At 45.6% G+C, this 19,478-nt stretch overlaps 1 protein-coding gene across 3 annotated transcripts in view; it reads right to left on the bottom strand.

Moving 5' to 3' along the window:
* Positions 1-2,256: 2,256 nt before the first annotated feature.
* Positions 2,257-19,478, bottom strand: part of Ypel2 (yippee like 2) — a 59,219-nt gene continuing 41,997 nt past the window's right edge. For all 3 annotated transcript variants that reach the window (XM_034506456.2, XM_076936087.1, XM_076936088.1), the window contains exons 3-5: positions 11,949-11,992; positions 10,720-10,828; positions 2,257-6,611 (exon numbers count right to left, since the gene is read on the bottom strand). In XM_034506456.2, the coding sequence (XP_034362347.1) occupies positions 6,522-6,611; positions 10,720-10,828; positions 11,949-11,992 (243 nt within the window). In that variant the 3' untranslated portion in view covers positions 2,257-6,521. The remainder of the gene's footprint in view (positions 6,612-10,719; positions 10,829-11,948; positions 11,993-19,478) is intronic.

Genomic DNA, 19,478 nt, shown 5'->3' with positions numbered 1-19,478 from the left:
CATCTGCCAAAGGTCATGGTGGGCTGGTGCTGCCCATAAGGTGGCTTTAGAAGCGGTCGTCATAGCTCTGTTTTTTCGAGTCAGGGTTTCTCTGTGTAGCTTCAGCTGTTCTAGAACTCACTCTGTAGACCAGGCTGGCCTGGAATGCATCTGCCTCTGCTTCCCAAGATTAAAGATGTATGTCACTACCACCCAGTTTTACGTTTTTTGGTTTTGCAGTTGTTTTTTTGTGTTTTGAGACAGCATTTCACACAGCTGTACTGGCAGGTCTCATAGAAACCCTCCCGCCCCATTGTTCCCAGGGACAAGATTACAGCATGAGCCACCAGGTCTACAGAAAATCCCAGCTTTGCCTTGGGGATCCGTTTATGGTCTCCTATCTCTGGTTTCCTCATCTTGAAGAAAATTATTGTGAAAACAAAACGGTGCAGAGCACAGAGCAGCCAAGTTTGGCAGACAAGATTTCGTCACAGGAAGCCACAGCTGGCTCACTAGGGCTGAAGGGGGAGAGGCTCAAGTTTGGAACCTGAACTAGACCTTTGGTCCCAGTATTAGGGAGATGGATGTCTGAGATCTAGGCCACCCAAGCCTACATAGTGAGACCCTATATAAAAGTAAAACAGGGGCTAGAGAGATGGCCCAGCAGTTAAGAGTACTTGCTCCATCAGAGGACCCAGGTTCAATTCCCAGCACCCACATAGCAACTGACAATTATCCCTAACCCCAACCCCAAGGGTGCAAAGGGCACAAATACAGGCAAGCAAGTAAACATTTATACACGTAAGGTAAAATAAATTGAATTAAAAAAAAAAAAACCACCAAAATCCACCTTGAGCCACAGTATAGGAAAAAACCTAGGAGTTGTGGAGGGCTGAAGAGACAGCTCAGAGGTTAAGAGCATTGACTGCACTTCCAGGTCCTCAGTTCAATTCCCAGCAACCACATGGTGGCTCACAACCATCTGTAATGGGATCCAATATATTCTTCTGGTGTGTCTGAAGATAGCGACAGTTTACTCACATATATGAGATAAATCTTTAAAAAAAAAAAAAAACCCCACATACACAAAAAACAAACCTAAGAGTCATGCTTGTTGACCATCAGTTTAAAGAAATGAGGACAGCCAGCTCTCTTGTAGGATAAGATTTCTTAGGGTGCTGTAAAGAGTGCCTGAGCTTAAGAACCCTACTCAATGTTCTGCAAGCAAAGCCAGAAGAGTTACAGGTCAGGCAGAGACCCAAGCACTTGTGCTCTCCCATCCCAGCCTCAGTCCCTTGGAACCAGAGATTAGAACAAGGGTCCAGCTGCCTTGCCTGGGACTGGCTGTCTGCTGCACATTTTTTCTCATCTCTGTTCACAAAAGGCAAACAAGAGTGAGATGATAAGAGGAAAGTCTACTGAAGCAAAACAGGTCACAGGAAGGAGATAATGTGCTCAATGACAAGAAAAAGACAACCGCAGCTGGGCCCAGACGATGGGTGACAAGTCTTGGGAAGTGAGCAGGAGGGGTCAGTGCTCGTGTGGGTTTGAAACAGGATTTCTCTATGTAGCCCTATCCTAGAACTCTTTGTAGACTAGACAGGCCTTAAAACTCAGAGATCTGCCTACCTCTGCCGCTGAGTGCTGGGACTAAATGTGTGTGGCACCGTGCCCAGCCCTCCGAAGTAGTTTAAAATACAGAACACGTTTGCACAGGCATGGATTCTAGTATAATGTTTATTCTTAAAAAGGCACCAGTACATATAAGTGCATATTACTGTAATTTCAAGTGACTGGTTATTCAAGATTATATGCTTATAAAATATAAACAGCTGAATTATTACAGTGACAGATTTGTTAGTGCTTGTAATCTCAATTTAATACTTGAACCAGGTTTGATTTTTATTTGTTCACATATTGTAACACGTATGTATCACACTCTCACTGTCAGCATGCACCCTTCCTAATGCAATCTTATATCAAAGACAATGATGTCAGACAAGCTTTTAGACTCTCACATGGGTCATGGCAGAGATGACTGGGTACAGGTCATTCTGATAGCTAAAGCCAGGAGAAACGTGCAGATGAACAGGAGACCTGAGATTCATTCATTAATTGGCTTGCTGTCCCTAGGGGAAATAACCTTTATGGTATCATCTAACAGGTCTGTGCCCAGGGTTAGACAGATGGCCTCATGCAGGGTTCCCAATAATATACATGCTAAACGACAAGAGACACACACACTGTACCAAAAGAAAACAGAAGTTCTCCCAAGAGTTAGTATTTGAAAACTTTATTTTCTCAAATGAGCACCAACACAGATCAGCAATGACAGAAACGACCCACTTCTTACCAATACTGCATCATTATATACAGATACCCGGGGAGGGAAAGACAAAGCATTCAAAACAATTGCCTTTGTTATTGAAGCAAAGTAACCTGGGAAAAAAATTCCCACCCAAGAAAGGAAAAAAAGAAAAACAAAAGCAATCCCAACCCCCAAAAAATACAGTTTGTAAACACACACAGACAGACAGACAAATTGAAGGTGCACAGTCTCTGCAGGCTGGGAAAAGGAAACTGATTCCTGTTCTCACCAAACCATGTAAGACACTGGACAGATCTAAGCCCAGGAAGACGCCTTTCTGGCACATTTCATGGCTGTATAGTAATTTTATTAATCAAACACGATTTTAAAAACAATCTTTCCCAGTCATAGAACTAGCATTTTCATTGAGGCAGTTTTTTTTAATACAAAAGTTGTGTTCAAGGTTTGATTTGCCAGCCTCTGCCTGAACCCCAAGCAATCTGACCTTTAAAAAAAAAAGCTATTTTGTTATTAATGTCCTTTTAACCTGAACTCTAATATGACATGGCTTCTAGAACAACCAGAGCCCTGGGATGTGAGGCTGATCTGCTCCCATCTCAGAAGCACAGACCTCACTCTGGCTTATCTTCACAGATTTGCTTTACTGGCTGTAGAAGCTAAACACACATAGGAAGAGGAACTGGCCACAGCTCCACATATCTTGCTTCGGGCTGTTGGTCCACTCACACATGGAAACCAGAGAGGGAAAACTCTGTGCCCAAGGTGTAAACTATAGTTCATAGTGTCCTCAGTAGGAAACAGAAAAGTGAAAGATACACACACACACACACACACACACACACACACACACACACAGTCTATTCCAATTTCTTGGAAGTTCTCTCAACTACAGCAATTACTCTTAAGTTGTTACTACTAAGCTGTTTCTTTTCTAGCCAATACTGAGCAAGAAAGTATCAGTTCACAACTTGGTAATTTACTAGTCTGTTCTGCTGGGTAAAAATGCAAACAGAAAACTGCAAAAATGTTTTAAAGCCTCAATCCATTTTATAGTGACAGATCCTTAAGGAAAAAAAAAGTATCTTGATGATTATTCTTTCCCTTAAAATATACTCCAAGAAACACAGAGGAAGCTATAGAATTGAAAATAAAAGTGCTCTCAGGGGATCTGAGAATACAGCACCAAATATATTATTTAAAAAATTAAATATTATTTACAAAAGTATATTTCACAAGCGACTGTATATATATATATATGGAAATCTTATTATAAAGGGGACACTTCTGTTGTATGCATCAATCCACCAGCTAAGATTTTTACTTAATCTACATGATCTGTCATAGGAGCTGGGGCGGCACTCAGCCAGGACCAGCTGAGAGCTTGTGAGCATCAAGCTTGGCTATACTTGACTCATGACGATTTACTCATCAGCAGCCTGGGGGAGATATGGAGGTGGGGCTGGGTGGGGTGGGGTAGGGTGGATGTGTTCCAGGGTGGCCAAGGCCCGATCACCCACAGTGGCACAGGGCAGATGGAACAAGAGCTGGTCGGCTAGACTTCAATTCAAAATGAAGGTAGCTGGCAGCTGAGGTACAGACCTTCAGGCCCTCCTGTTCTTTTCTCTGCTGCCCTTGCCTACCCCTGGCCAGGTTCACCCAATCAACTTCCCCAGTCCCTGAACCTATGTGAAGTGAAGGGGTGAGGTCTTTGGTTATGCTGAGTCAATCATTTGGTGAGGAGAAAAAAAAAAAAGAAAGAAAGAAACTGACGGGAGGCGTTGGGTGTAAGAGTCTCTGCCGCTTAGCTGCGGCCTTGCTAATACTGTTAAGTGTTAGGCAGACGAGCTGGGAGTTAGCGAAGAATGGTCATAAGAAGCACTTTTGGTTTTACCGTCAAAGGGAGACCTGTTACTTTTAGTCTCACCCCCTAAACTTGTAGTTGAAGGACCTTGCCCCTAGGACAAACAGTGGCACACTGGTCCCCTTTCTCTGCTCTGCTCTGTAAGGATTCCAGGGCACCACAGATCCAGTTTCTTCATGTCACCAACTTTAATTTTAAAGAAACTACCTAGGTTTCACCCCCACCCCCTAATTAAAAAAAAAAAAAAAAAAAAAAAAAAAAAAAAGGACTTGTAGTATATTGTAGTATATAGATAGCTAGGTATTCCCTGAGCAAAGGGTCTAATCAAATCTTTAAATGAAGGCCACATTCAACAGGATAAGGGGGGTTGGGGACAATGACTCTCAGAGCTGGGAAGCCAGCTTAGGAATGTGCAAGTGGAAAAATGTGTCACTGACAACTTGAGCCTGGGAGCCATGGGTGGTTTTTTTGGAACCAAAACCCAATGGCTATGTGCCTTAGCTGGCCTTGCAGTCCAGTGGCTGGGGTGTGAGGCAGAGCTAGTCTTCCAGGGCCCAGGACAAGCAGACTTGAGGAACAAAATTCTGTTTCTAGGAATCCTTTTGTGTCCCAGAAGACAGGCAGCCAACTGAGCTGGCTGGCTTTCTACTGCCCTGACAAGTCTCAATTTATCCATTTCCATATCAGGACATTCGGGACAAAGCCATGCCCACCACAGTTCTCTCCTTTTGGGAATTTTGATCTGCTGAAGATGAAGATGTGGACTGGATGTTCCTGGTGGGCTTTTAGCCTTACTTAACCAATGCCACGGGTTCTTATCTCTGTGAGTGCACTCTCTTGCTCCCTCTTTTCTTGGGCTTTTTTTCAGAGGTGAATTTTCCTGTAGGACCAGCCTAGTTAGAGAACTAAGATGCTGAGAAGTACCTAATATGTCCATATTTTAAACATTATTTTCTGCCTAAGAAATGAAATTGATTCAAACGAGTGAGTTTCGTCCATGATCCACAAAATAGCTGGTTGCTGCAAAACAGTCTTCACAGTGTTGATTAAATACAATAAGTTCCTTTTCATTTCAACAGATTTACAGGGATTTTTTCCCCCTCCCAATCCCTAACTCAAGGAAGCTTGGTAGAGTGGGTAAAGGAGGAATATTGAATCTGTAATCCCTCCCCACTGCTGGACCTGGACTGTCAAAAGATGTCTCTCCACATAGGATATTCGGGTCTAGGAACGGAGGCTTGAGGGATCTTTTGTTTCTCAGGTTATGGTGTCGGAATTGGAGAGAGGGAAAAAACCCAAAACCCAGAAACATTATACAAAGGATTACTGGTCCCATGGAAGCTACTGAACATCCAAGCACACTGGAAAGATGTGCCAAGCCTGTGCCAGCTCAAACCTGAACTGTCCCTCCTAGAACCTCGCCTCTGCCACATTACTCTTATGTAACTGCTGACTGGTTCTCAATTTTCACACTTCCTGCTTGCGATCAGGAGCTCCCAGGCTACAGCAACTCCTTCTGTTCCTGGTTCTCCATTACTGATTTTACTGTGCTTCAGGCTATAAGGGACATTTGCATCTTGCATCTTTCCCTGTAACAGCTAAGGAGACCAAGAAGGTGATTGCCCAGGAGGGGGTAGGGCAGAATCACTAAAACCCATTGAGTTTTACCCACCACCCCAACCCCCCACTCAACTCACTGTAACAGGACCTTCTCCAGTCCAGGTCCAGAATGCCAGGGTCTTGCCCTGTCAGCTAGAATCAGGGCCACTTCTTGTGCTAACTGCTGTCCTGGCACATCTGATGCTAGGGCAAGAGTTTGTCATCAGAGAGAACAAAAGCCATGAGGTATTTTTTTTTTTTTTCTCTTTGTCCTTTTGAAGGAGTCAATTATTTCAAGCCTAAGTTACCAGGTCTCCAAGAGCGGTACAGTATTGTTCTACCCTCCTGTCCCTTCCCCAATCCCAGGACTCTCAGGTTCCCCTTTTCTGTTCCTCATGCCCATGTACTACTGCTCTGACAGGCAATTAGGCAGCTCTCATGTGGGCAGGGGGCCCCCTTTCCAAGGTGCGCTGCCACCACCCGGCCAAGGGTCCGTTCCGCTCAGAACTGTTTTCAGCCAACACTAGAACAGAGAAGCTGAGATCAACTCACAAACAGATACAAAGCAAAGAGACAGAGAGACAGTGATTTAGAGGCCAGTCACCAAAAAAGATGACGTCAGGGTGGGAGGATGCCCCCTGATGGCAAGGCCCCTAAGTAGATGGAACTGAGTGTGTTCAGTCACTCTCTCACGCTTGGGTAGAATGTTCAGTTGGGTGGCATTCACATGGATGCTGGACCGGGTGGATGCTATCAGTCCCAGCCATTGTCCTTGATCATGTGTGCTAGTTCAATGATGTACTTGCCTTCTTTGTATTTCTGACTGCTTTCAAAGGCATGTTCCTATAAAAAACAGAGGAAGAGAAAAAAAAAAAAAAGACACTGAGTGACTGAAGGCAAAGATGACTGCTGAGACACAGAAAACATCGACAGGGCTGACGACAGGCACCTGGACAGCAATCAGGTTCACCAAACACCCAAGCTTGCAGGCATCCTGAGTTCTCGCTGTTAACAGCACAACTGAGGGACATCTGGGCTTCCTCAGCATCATGACAGGATTTATATGGATCAGTCCCCTTTTAAACCTCTGCCCAAAGGTCAGCATCTCAGTAAGTTCTTTCCCAGCTACTCAATCTGAAATCCCAAGTTCACCCGTGGCCTCACGCCACAGCCATCTCTTCCCATCACATTCCCTAATCTCTAGTCTCAGTCACTTTCTGTTGCCTGTAATGCAGTAAAAACTTGAAGCAAAGCAGAGATGCTCTTGCTTTGCATACCGCTGTATTCTTGAAGACTAAAAGCCAGATAACAGGCCTTCAGTAAACAGCTACTGAATCTGGAAGCCAATTTGGGAGCACAAGAGTTGAGGACGACCTTGGTTTCATATGAAGTTTCTTGGTTTCTTTTTTTAAAAAAACTAAAAAAAAAAAAAAAATTCCTGACAACATGGTGCACACCTTTGATCCTAGCACTTGGGAGGCAGAGGCAGGCAGGTCTGTGTGAGCTCCAGGCCAGCCAAGGCTACACAGTGATCCCTGTGTTAAGCTGATGATCATTCACACACATACACATGAGCTCTTCGGGGAACTGAGAATCCTGAAGCTTACTAGAAGTCTGCCTTACAGACATTGCATGTTTCTATGTTATTTCCATGAGTTTCTAGGAGCACAGGGAAGCCTGGTTGTCATCTTAAGAAGTAGGACAACAAGAGAAACCAGTACTGAGGCCAACCATAACTTATTTTCTGTTCTCGATGTTTCCATGTCAGGTGAATCAAGTGTTTCTCTTTCACTGCCTTTCTCCAGGGAGACAGACACTGCATGAACCCCGAAGCTGCAGAACCTTCTCCCACCCCACCCTCTCTACCTACCTGGCAGGTCGCTTCTACCCTTGTGGAGCCTCTCAGTGGGTCCTACAGAAAGCCATCCTGCCCAATATAGGAAAGGACTATTTCCATGCAACGAGGAAACACAAGCATTTATGCATTGTCCCAGAACACGGGTCCCTGGAGTCACTCGGGTAATGACAGAGGCACAAGCAGTAGACAAGTGTCTCTTCTGGCTGAGCCTCTGAGATCAGTAAGAAACCAAGTCCTACTGTCAAGTAGGTTCCAACAAAATATTGATATGGACTACAGCTTTTTTTTTGTTTTGTTTTGTTTTTTTTTGTTTGTTTGTTTGTTTGTTTTCAAGACAGGGTCTCTCTGTGTATCCCTGGCTGTCCTTAAACTCAGAGGTCAGCTTGCCTCTGCCTCCAAAGTGCTTGGATTAGAGGCCTGTGCCACCACCACCCAGCAGGGCATTACTAGTGAAGTACGATGTCTATTTCAGAACCTGGGGGCTTTGTGTTTTAGAGTTCAGACTTTAAGTTGTCTTGTTGAGTGAAGAATCAATTTACAAAGCGAGGAGGAAGAGGGGAGCCAGGAGACCAGAGAATGTGCAAACAACTGGAGAGAGAGAGAGAGAGAGAGAGAGAGAACGAGAACACGCTAGCTATGATTTGAGAATAAGACCTGTTGCGCCCATGTTTTGGGCAGAAGTAGAGAGTAAGAATACTAGAGTGGGGGGCTAGAGAGATGGCTCAGCAGTTAAAAGCACTGACTGATCTTCCTGAGTTCAATTCCCAGCAACCACATGGTGGCTCACAACCATCTGTAATGGGATCCAATACCCTCTTCTGGTGTGTCTGAAGATAGCTACAGTGTACTTACATAAAATAAATCTTTAAAAAAAAAAAACCCAATAAATAATAGGGTGAGTTTTCCTCAGGTACCAAGGGGCATTTCTGTAATCCCAGCACTGGTAAACAGAGGCAGGAGCAAGGAGTAAAGCCTGAGCTACAAACCAGTTTCCAGCCATCCTGCGATACATCCTGTGATAAAGAAAAGCAAAGCAAATCCAACCACCCACTGGCATCTGTGGCAGCGGCACTGGACTCCAGCAGGAAGAGTCAGTAATCTGGGTCAGTCTCTGGAACTGCTCACCAACTGATTAGCTACTCAGTCAGCGTCTGTAGCAGCGGCTCTCAACCTATGGGTCACAACCCCTCGGGCAAACCTCGGTCTCCAAAAATATTCACATCATCATTCATAACAGTAGCAAAACTACAGTTATAAGGTAGCAACAAAAATAATCTTTTGGTTGGAGGTCATCACAACATGAGGAACTGTAGTAAAGGGTCACAGCATTAGGAAGGTTGAGACCCACACAGGACTGTTCTGTAGGTTCATAAAAATACCACAACTAAGGAGCAGAGTTGAGTACGTTCAGGGCATCAATATGATACCATCGGATGCTTCCCTAGTGTCTTCCCGATCATCATGTCAGGGAGTGGATCGCCATCTTTTTCTCTCTCCTGATGCCGAGAATCAAACTCAGGGCTGCTAGGCAAGTGCTCGCTGCTGCATTCGCTCCCATGAAGTTTCTAGGCAACAGCTTTTTATAAAATTGTCAGATCACTGAACCTGAACCTCAAGCAACAAACGAAACCAGCCAATCAGGGTTATCTCTTCCTCTACTCCAACATCTCAATGGATGAAGCAGCTCTAGGAGCAACAGGAGAACTGTGTGGTCACGTGGTGGTACTGCTCATGGGGGCGCTGAAGAGAAAGGACCCAATTTCAGGCCAATCTAGCCCTTAGCAAAACCTAACACCACCACCCCACAGCCCTACTGTTCCTAAATTTATTTCCCTGCAATAAACTTTATTATTTTTTAAAGAGATTTTATTAGTTCCCCAGCAAGGCCAAGTTCCTTCTACCACTTCCTCCCAAATACTAAAATAACAGGCTTGCACGGCTGTGCCCAGGTGGCACCGAAAGGCTAAGTGACAGGGCATAAAGCCAGCTAAGAGACAGAGCCGTACTGGAACCCCATTCTGCTGCTTAGACGGCATTTAAAAACTAGCTGGTAGCTGTGGAAGCCTTGATCATACTTCTGTAGAGACCCAAATCCAGCTAGAATACCCAGCTATAATACCCAGTCAGTACTGATGGTTGCTGTTGGCTGGCGGACTGGCTGTTTATCTTAGTTTACTGACAGAGGGTCTCATGTAGTCCATCTGGGTCTGTCATTTTCCTACTTTAACCTCTTGGTTTTTGTTTGTTTGTTTGTTTGTTTTTTTGGTTTTTCGAGACAGGGTTTCTCTGTATAGCCTTGGCTGTCCTGGAACTCACTCTGTAGACCAGGCTGGCCTCGAACTCAGAAATCCACCTTTCTCTGCCTCCCAAGTGCTGGGATTAAAGGCATGCGCCACCACTGCCCGGCCCCGTACTTTAACCTCTTAAGTACACATATTATAAGCGTGTAGGACCATGTCTGGATAACTAGTGGGTTTTTTTTATTTTTATGTATATATCTGTTTATGTGTGTATATGTGTTTATGTGTGAGAGAGAAAGAAAAAATGAAGGTGTGTTAGCCAGAGGTTAATGTCAAGTGTCTTCCTCAGTTACTTTTTTGAGAGTGTCTCCCACTGAATCAGGAGCTCATGGACTGGCTAGACTAGCTGCCTCAAGGATTCTCCTGGTCTGTGCCTACCCAGCTCTGGGATTACAAACATGGAATGCTGCACCCAGTTTTTTCCAAGGGTGCTGGGGATCAGAATTCATGTCCTTGTGTTTATAGACAAGCATTTTGCTGACTGAGCTGTCTTCCCAGTGTTGTTACACAGTAAGGTTTCAGGAGATGCTTTAAGGTCCTGTTAGTAAATGCATACATGCACTCCCATGGAAGCATTTCCAGGACACATGAAGGAATGAGCCGGGAGGTGCAAGAACCCAGGGCTGAGGGCAGCCTCTGGAGGGAAGCCTCTCTTAACCAGGAGGCCCTCTGCTATCTATCCCTCATAGCCCCCCCAGGCCCTCTGCTATCTATCTCTCATAGCCCCCCCCCAGGCCCTCTGCTATCTATCCCTCATAGCCCCCACCCCCACCCCAAGCTCTTCTGTACTTACATATTTCCAGCCCAAAGTGGTTTTGCAGTTTTCACAGTAAATGTCTGCAACGGCATGTAGTCCTGTTAGCAACACCCGCTCTTCTGCAGGCCCACAGCCCACATTAACTCTACGCCAAAGACAGAAAGAGAGTGAGCGGGTGGTTAGTCAGAAGGATAAACAACCATTAGTCATTCAAGCTGAGCTTCTGGCAAAAACTGACTGGACAAGGCTACTCCCAGGGAAGCCAACAGGGAGAAAAAACTGGTCTAAAACTGAAATGAAAAACATCCATCTCCTCAAAGGTAACCACATGGAAATGTCTCTGTGGGAATAAATCCTAGATCTGCAGGATTCAATTCTGTGGGTTGACCAAAATAGCACTGGATGACAGTTTGCTTAGGATTTAAATTTTCTGACACAAATTTTTAATCCTGTAACTAAAGAAAATTCATATTCATGTACTTGTTGATGGGGTGGACACATGCATGCTGTGCCGCCTGTGTGGAGGCAAGGACAGCTTTGGGGATGGGTCCTCTCCTCCTACAGTAAGCTTAGGTTTCTAGTGATCCAACCCCATGTTGCCAGGCTTGGCAGCACTGCCTCAGCCATCTCTTCTCCCTGAGTCTTGTAACTGAAGGGGAGGTCCACAGCCTTTATACAAGTCCACAGGGTTACAGGCCTAGAGGATGCCTAAGACAGTGAACACAATGCATTTGGCCCTTAAATAAGGACGAGTAAGCCCTGAGTATCACACATGCTTTAGAGAACAGATTTCAAGGAATGTGCTACATTTCCTTTCACAGTTTATCAGATGACTGTGAGCTTCCTATCCCAGTCAGAGGCTGTGAATCCCATGCCCATGGTGACAACAGGCTGTGTCGACATCCTCTGCAGAAGGGATGAGGCTCTTCCTAAGCCTTCCCCCTAAGGCCACCACCCCCATCACAAATCTAAGGTCTGGTTGACCTCCATGCTGAAGGTCTAGCAGAGACCTCTCTAAGTCTTCCCTGGGGAAAGGGCCAGTTCTGGGGACACTATAGTGAGTGTAGTATTTTTAGTTGGAGATGCTGCCAACACAATTTCCCTTAAGGTAACCGACTATCAGTTATTAATGGGAATACCCCTAGGGATTTTATTATTATTAATATTACTAAGGCAGCGGTCCTTGCTGAATCAAGGGAGTACTTTCCCTACCCCTCAAGACTTGCACCCAATAAAAAACAGATGTCCCAGTCAGAGATACTCACACTGAGTTGAAGAGGTAGGCTCGCCCTTGACTTCCCTGGAAGGACTGAAATACAAGAAGACAAATCAATAGTTAGATATCCATGTTTCTTATTTGGGAAACTGACTCCAAATCACAACAAACCCGACCTTCCATGCAGAAGGGAGCACGTAGCCAGCAAGGAGTTTGTCTAGCTGGCAGCTGGCATGAGGTGGGAGGTGGTGAAGACGAATAAACAGTTCAGAGATCAAGGCATCCCACACACTTGCGCTATTTTTACCAGCTCAGGTGACTTGAGGGCCAGGGTACAGACACAAGAGAGTAGCCAGGCTGGAAAGCTATGGCCAACCTGGGACACACTGAGAAAGTTGATCTTTATTTAACAACACAACTCCAGGTAATTAAATACCCCTCTGTTCTTGACACTGCCTGACAATTCACTGGGAAAATTAATCTGCCCTATCTTTCCTGGTTTGACCTGAAGTCAGCTCTCTGTGCTGGCTGTCGCATGGGGAACCAGTATGGACATTTTAGATTGCCCTCTTCTTCCTCAGGCCCCAGCAAAAGAGCCTGCACTCGTTACTTGTCTTGCTCTGGTCAGTTCCATCCACCACAGCAGTTCCGGTCCTAAGTGGGGACTCTCAGGCTCCTCTTCTGCTGTCTAAGTGGTCTCACTGACGCCCACTGAGCAGAAGTCCCATTTCACCCTCTGGCTTGTCGGTGGCAGAGGTGACAGGACGGGACAGAAAGGAGTCAGGGCTTGCCATGCAATCTGACATCTACCTCCATTCACACAGGTTTCCCTCCTCTGGTCTCACTGAGCTGTCTGGCCGACATGAGCCTGCCATATTCTGCCTTGCTGCTTGCATTTTTAATGCAGTATGACAATTGTATCCCAATTTAACTTCCTAGTCAGCTCTGGGAGTGTGGGGGGAACCAGTATAAAAACAGACAAGGAAACAAGGAACTCTGAAGAAATCTAGGGCTTCTAGCTGACAGATGACTAAAAGCACCAGATGGGGCTCAGATCACTGTGCCTAGGACAGCCATTCTGTCTTCAGGCTTGGTGCCTCTGGCCAGAGAAAGGCAGACTTCCTGTGGAGATGCCGCTAAGGAACAGCTGGATTGCTGGCTGCCTTCCTGCCCAGGTGCAGTTTAAGGAGCAAGCAGATAGTCACCAGCTGCTGTCCAGACCTGAACCACATTTCTTAAACCAGACCTCCCAGGCACAATGAAGCTACTCTGGGGACCAAAACCTCTCAAATTGAAAACAAAGGTCCCCGTGACAAAGCCTAGACATTACACAAACTGCTCTCTGGCTACTTCAAGGCTGTGCCCAACGCTCTAGCCCAAGCCTGACTGCCCACAATGGTTAACTTCCCAGGTTGCCCACACTGTTCTCTGGCCTTCCCAGTAAGACACGCAACCAACACCTGTGTTCCAGAGGCTCCTTATTCTGTGTGCTTTTCTTTTTTCTTTACGTCTGGATTTAAAAATTTTAATCAAATTCCTTCTCTATGCTGTGAGTCTAAGAGGTATGGCTCTCATCTTCAGGATCTCTCCAAACCCCACAGCATGTGCCTCTGGCACATAATAATTGCTTATTTTTATTTTGAAGAGTCTATCCCGGACTGGCCTTGAACTCTCCCAGTAATACTCCTCCTGTTTCAGCCTCCAGAGCTGATACTATCATGGGTGTGAGCCATTACATCCAGTTCAGTCACCACATAAACGTACTCCAGTCAGCTGCCTCCCTATTGTTTTCTATTGGGGTGCATTACTATATGAGCTCTGATACCTGTGAGCCCAGGAAGGCATCACCACAATCAAGACTAAGGATAATCATCAGGCCTGGTGACATTGGTCTATATAACATTTCAGAGAGCCAGTTTTGTGTTTTTGAGGCAGGACTCAGTGAGTGAGTGAGTATGTGTGTGTCCCTGGTTGGTAGACTGAACTAGCTGCCCGTGCCTGGGATTAAGGCCATGCGCCACCACACTAGACTACAATAGATTTTTCATCTGGAACTCAGTGGTGTCACTCCCCCATATCATTGCTTCTTTCTCCATGTATTCTAGAAATACAAAGTGTGTTACAGTCCCCTGCTGAATAACAAGCCATTAAATGCAGTTACACAATGATCTCAGGAATATCACTTAGCATCTATCTGTAAAATACAAACTTCTGATCATGGGCAGATGTGCACTTGGGTAGGATCAAAAAGGCACACTGCACCTGGCCCAGCTCTCAATTGGTTGAGGCCAACCTAGTCTACCTAAGAGTGTTGCAGGCTAGCCAAGGTAACATAGTGAGGCAAAAACAAAGGGCGGAGGGCACCAATTATTCAAGATTTCCTAGGGCCTCCAAGTCTACTGCCCTCTGCTCTTCGTGACTTTACCGATTATGGCTCCACAGGCAAACTCTGCTTTCTGTCACTCAAATATGTGCTTTTCTTGTTAGGCTTTTTACTCAGAAGTATTTACAAAATTTATGGTGTATTTTATTTATGTGTATGTATCCCAAGTTGGTGCCCATCTGATGTGGGTGCTGGGAACTGAACCCAGGTCCTCTATAACAGCAGCAAATGTTCTTCACTGTGGAGCCGTTACCTCCAGCCTCTAGCAGTTCTTTCAAAAAGTATCCATGCTGTATTAAAACCCAGTTTATTCCTTTTCTTTCTTTTGTGCCAGGGTTTCATGTACATAAAACCCAGGCTAATCACAAACTCCCTGCACAGCAGCTGTCCTGCCTCCTGTCTCCAGCACTCAAGGGCCAGGGTTATATAGTAGGCAACACCACCCTACCCTTTTCTGTGTTTTTGTGTTTGAAAAATGATCAGAGCACAGTGTGGTGTCACATACATTTAATCCCAGCACTTGGGAGGCAGAGGCAGGCAGATTTCTGAGTTTGGGGCTAGCCTGGTCTACAGAATGAGTTCCAGAATAGCTAGAGCTGTACAGAGAAACCCTGTCTCAAAAAACCAAAAGTTGAATGATCAGAGAAGCCAGTCATGGTACATGCTTTAATCTTGAAGGTGGATCTCTTGGGGGATGGGGTTGGAGTCTGAGGCCAGTCAGAGCTACAAAGCAAGACCCTATCTCAAACACCACCCAAACAAAAAGATCAGAAAGAATAACAGGGCAAAAACAGTAACAATTCAATAATATGAAAAGTGATATAAAATAAAATAAAGCAATGTAAAAAATTTTTAAAAGTTTATTTATGTATACAGATATTTTGTCTGCCTGCATGTCTGCACACCAGAAGAGGCATTGGAGTATGAGCTGTCACGTGGTTGCTAAGAACTGAACTCAGGACTTCTGGAGGAGTAGCTGGTGCTCTTAATCACTGAGCCATCTCTCCAGCCCCATATAAAATTCTTATGTTCACAACAAATACACTTCATAGCGGTACATTCATGGAATCCACGCACATGTACGTGAAAAGGACGATTGAGCTTTGCTGAAAGGTCACTTGCTCTGGGGATGTCCATCTGCTCCAGCGCACTGCCCAGGAGTAGCGAGCGCTAGTCTGACCCAGATTAAGATTCCTAGAGAGTAGGGGCAGGGGAGGATGGATGGGCAAAGAAAACAATCTTCTTAGGCTTAAAGGTGGCTCACAGGTATGCTAGGACAGTTCCTCCAGGCATGTTTGGTGCAACTCTACTGGTAGAAGTCCAGGTCCTGCCAAGGGGGCTAGATGCAAGCAGGGCTGTCGTGTGGGAACATTTCCTCAGGTAAGCCCACAGATGCAGCATCTGCGCCCCGTTCCTCAGCCTGGCATTCATAGCCAGATGCATATTCTTTCTTTTGTTCTTTCTTTTTTTCTTTTTCTTTTCTTTCTTTTTTTTTTTTAGGCAGAAGTCTGGACAATCTTCTACCGTGGCTTCCACCACCCTGGGGACCCTGCCAACTCAACATTTATGATGAGAAAAACAGACACTGAGAACAACAGGCTTCTTGCAAATAGACACAGACAAGAATAGCCTGGCTGGGTCACTGTATCCTGTGGGGCCCAGCCTAGCCCAGCACAACCTGGCACAGCCTGGTGTTCCCCTGGGTGGGGGTGGTGCTGAGGTGGGGAAGCCGAAAGGGAGCTGAGGAAGCAACTGAAATGAAGCAAATAGGATTCAGACAGGAGATGCCGAACAGACTGTCAGACACATTTGTTTGCTGTCATTACTGCCTGGCAACAAGGCAGTTCTTTTCCATGTTGTGTGTCAACCAAGGCTGGTGTGCAGGCCTTCCGGAGAGGTTTTTTTTGTTTTGTTTTGTTTTGTTTGTTTTCTTTCAAGCCATACAAAACTTTTCTCCTATCCTTTATGGTACAGTACTAGTTGCAGGCCCAGCCCTTCCAGCCAGCTCAAAGAAACGGAAAGGGCTTTGAGTTTCCTGTTTGGTAGCCAAAACCACTCATTTCTGGCCCTGTTGGGAGTCTGGAAGGCAGCAATTCCTTTTTTAAGTAGAACTGCTGGAGCCTGGTGTGGTAGTCCACATTTGTTAACAAGGCAGAGGAAGAAGGAATGCAGGTTCAAGGCCAATGTGGGCTACACAGCAAGACCCTGTCTCAAAATGATTAAAATAAACAGGCTTTGAGTTTGGCAGCACACAACTGTAATGTGGGTGGAGGGTAGCTGAATGAGGAGGTGTGGGGAGCAGGTATGACCTCTGGGAATTGACTGAGCCCTTGTTCACATCTAAATCTGACAGTGCAGCTCCCACTTAAACCATCTCTTGGCTCTTCTTCTCCATCTGTGAATGGAAATCAGCCTGTTTCACAGGGCAGTTAAGAACAGTGAGCAGAACAGGCTGAGTCAAATCAGAAAGTTTCTATCTCACTGAAGGGTTCTCAGGGCCTGAGGAAGAGATGAAAAGCCTATTCAATCCCTCAAGTCCCTTTTTCTTTGGTAACTTTGATTTGGTGGTGGTGGGGGGGATCTTAAAAATAGTTTTTACATGTCCAAGTGTTTTATATAGGTTTGTACAAGTGCATCACATCGCTTGTGTGCCTGGTGCCCAGAGGTCAGAAGAGGCCATCGGTTCCCCTGGGACTAAAGCTATGGATGGCTGTGCTCTGTCTGGGGTGCTGGAGGTCAGATCCATGTCCACCCTAAAAGCACCAAGAGCTTTTGACAGCTTAGTTCTTCTCCACCCTCTCTCTCAGAATGACAAAAGGCAAAGCTCCCCCTCTTTGTCTTCATACAAAAGGAGAATGAGGTTAGTGAGTTCGAGACCAGCCTGGGATAGGAGATTTTGACTCAAAAATACACAAAAAGGATGGAAACATGACTTAATATAACATTCCATAGATCTTAGTATAATCACAGGTTGTACAATCATTATCACTATCTAATTCTAGAACATTCTCACACTCCAAAAAGAAATCTCACAGCACCTTTCTGTCTCTGGTCTCAGCCTCTGGGAGCCAGACTCATTTGTACCTCTCTATGCACAAGGCATTACACTTAAGAGCTGGTTAAAGCATTTCCTAGGATGGTTGCGAGTGTTTGGGTAGAGGGACAAGGGGGGATTAGTAATATTTTTTCCCTTGGAATTTTGGCTGGCGCCACCCCTGACCCAGCAGGAAACAGATGTGTATGTTATGAGCAAGGGTCTGGTCAGCCACTTTCCTATTATTCAGTCTCATTCTTTTCTCTGTCTATCCTACGGGTTTTCTCGTGTCACTGTAACCTGCTAGACCAGGAACAAATAGCACTAGATCTTGCCTGGACCTCATCCTTGATGAAGCACATGGAGAGGTGGAAGAGTGGGGAACTGTGAGCAATGTTAGAGACTCGCAGAATTAGAACACAAGTGCGGTTTAGCTAAGAGCAAGGATTTCTGCAGGGGACTTCTCCCATCGTCTCTACAAGAACCAAAGGAAATGGACTCACATGGAAACAGGGGAGACGAGTTAATTATAAAGGAATTTCCTGACTGTGATTTCCACACTGGGACATAGGTCACCAGGAAAGACAGGGATAAAATTTGTGTATCTTCATGACTTACCCAAAACTTTCACATAGGGATCTAGAAACCTCAGTGGTGCTAAGTGTTGCATGTGTGATCCCAGCACCACCAACCCCCACCACGCCCCCCCCCCCCCCACCTCAGCAGCGGCAGAACTGATGTTGAGCTGAGTACCATGTGACCCAGAATTACAATAGGGAGGCTCTGTCAAACAAACAGAAGGAAAGGAATGCCTGCAGGATGGTCCCTCTTCCATGCCTTTGGCCTATGAGTCCCCTTCACCCTCACCGGCTTTAAGCACACAGAAGGCGGGACAGAAGGAACACAGAATATCTGCTGTGCACAGGAGGATTCAGGGCCTTGGGTGCTTCCATCCATTGCTGAAAACCAGAGTCTAGGATCCATGCCTCTTGATGTTGAGACCTACCCCACACCTGCTGAGCCATGTGACCAGTAGTTTCAAGGCTGGGCCTGAGGACAGGCCCCTGCTCACAGTCATGTCTGCCTGTTTGGTAGAAAGAATGCTGGCAGCTTTGTTGCCTTGGAACAGTTCTTACTGGCTGCACATCCCTGGGTAAGTCTCTTCTGAGCCTCGGGCACCCATATGCAGAAGGGTTTTGAAAATAGTGCCTCCCCCATGATATACCACAAGAAGGATGGTGTGATGATTAAGTGCATGCGTATATAGTAGACACGCAGCCTGCTTCATAGAGAGGCCTTAATAAGCGCTTCATTGATAAGTGTTTTCTTTCACACAACCATAGCTTTTAGGGAGCTCACAACGGGCCTCCCAGACTCCCTTCCAAATTGCCTTTGCCCTCAGAACCCCACAGGCTCCTTCTTCCACTGTCCTAGTGCCTCAGACAGACTTGGTGACTGGTTGCTCTCTGCTGAACTAAAGGCAGGCTAAGCTCCCCAGTCTGTGGCAGTGGGTTTGAGTGGTAACCCCTCATGAAAACAACCAGCCAGTAAGAAGACAGATGTTGCCAGCTCGAGGTGGTCCTCAGCCCCTCCCCTATCCCCGCAGAAAAATACGGACTAGCAAATGCTCAGCTTTCAGCTCCACAGAGTAGAGGATGTACAAAGCAACACACCCTGTCCCCCAGGACAAAGGCTGGAGTCACCCTCACGAGGCCTGCCTAGGAAAGCGACCTTTTCTGAACTGGCCACTGGGGGTGGTGGAATGATGTAATGGCAGTCAGCCGCTGGGCCCTTTGCAATTCAAATATAAACCCAAAAACTTTGAAGAGAGTATTCATGTTGGAGCTCAAAGCCATTGGGCCTTTGAAAATAATTCAGAGTTGCTATTATCCAATGATACTATGCTTGAAGTATCAATATCAGTATTTATATTTCATAATTAATATCAATTTAAAATATATTAAATATACAAAAAAAAATCAAAACATCTGCTGACTATCTGCACTATTCCTGAAATCCATGAAGCACTTGCTAATGAAATATCTATCTTTAGAGTCCTAAGGATAACTGTGAAGTCTGTGGTTAAAACCAATAGACTCCTAAAGAATAAGCTTCCAACACCTTCCAAGGCTAAAGTCACATGCTCTACACAAAACAAAACA

Source organism: Arvicanthis niloticus, chromosome 6 (assembly GCF_011762505.2).
Source record: "Arvicanthis niloticus isolate mArvNil1 chromosome 6, mArvNil1.pat.X, whole genome shotgun sequence".
Lineage (NCBI taxonomy): Eukaryota > Metazoa > Chordata > Mammalia > Rodentia > Muridae > Arvicanthis > Arvicanthis niloticus.
Note: the sequence above shows the minus strand (reverse complement) of the source record. Positions and strands in the feature narration are given on the sequence as shown.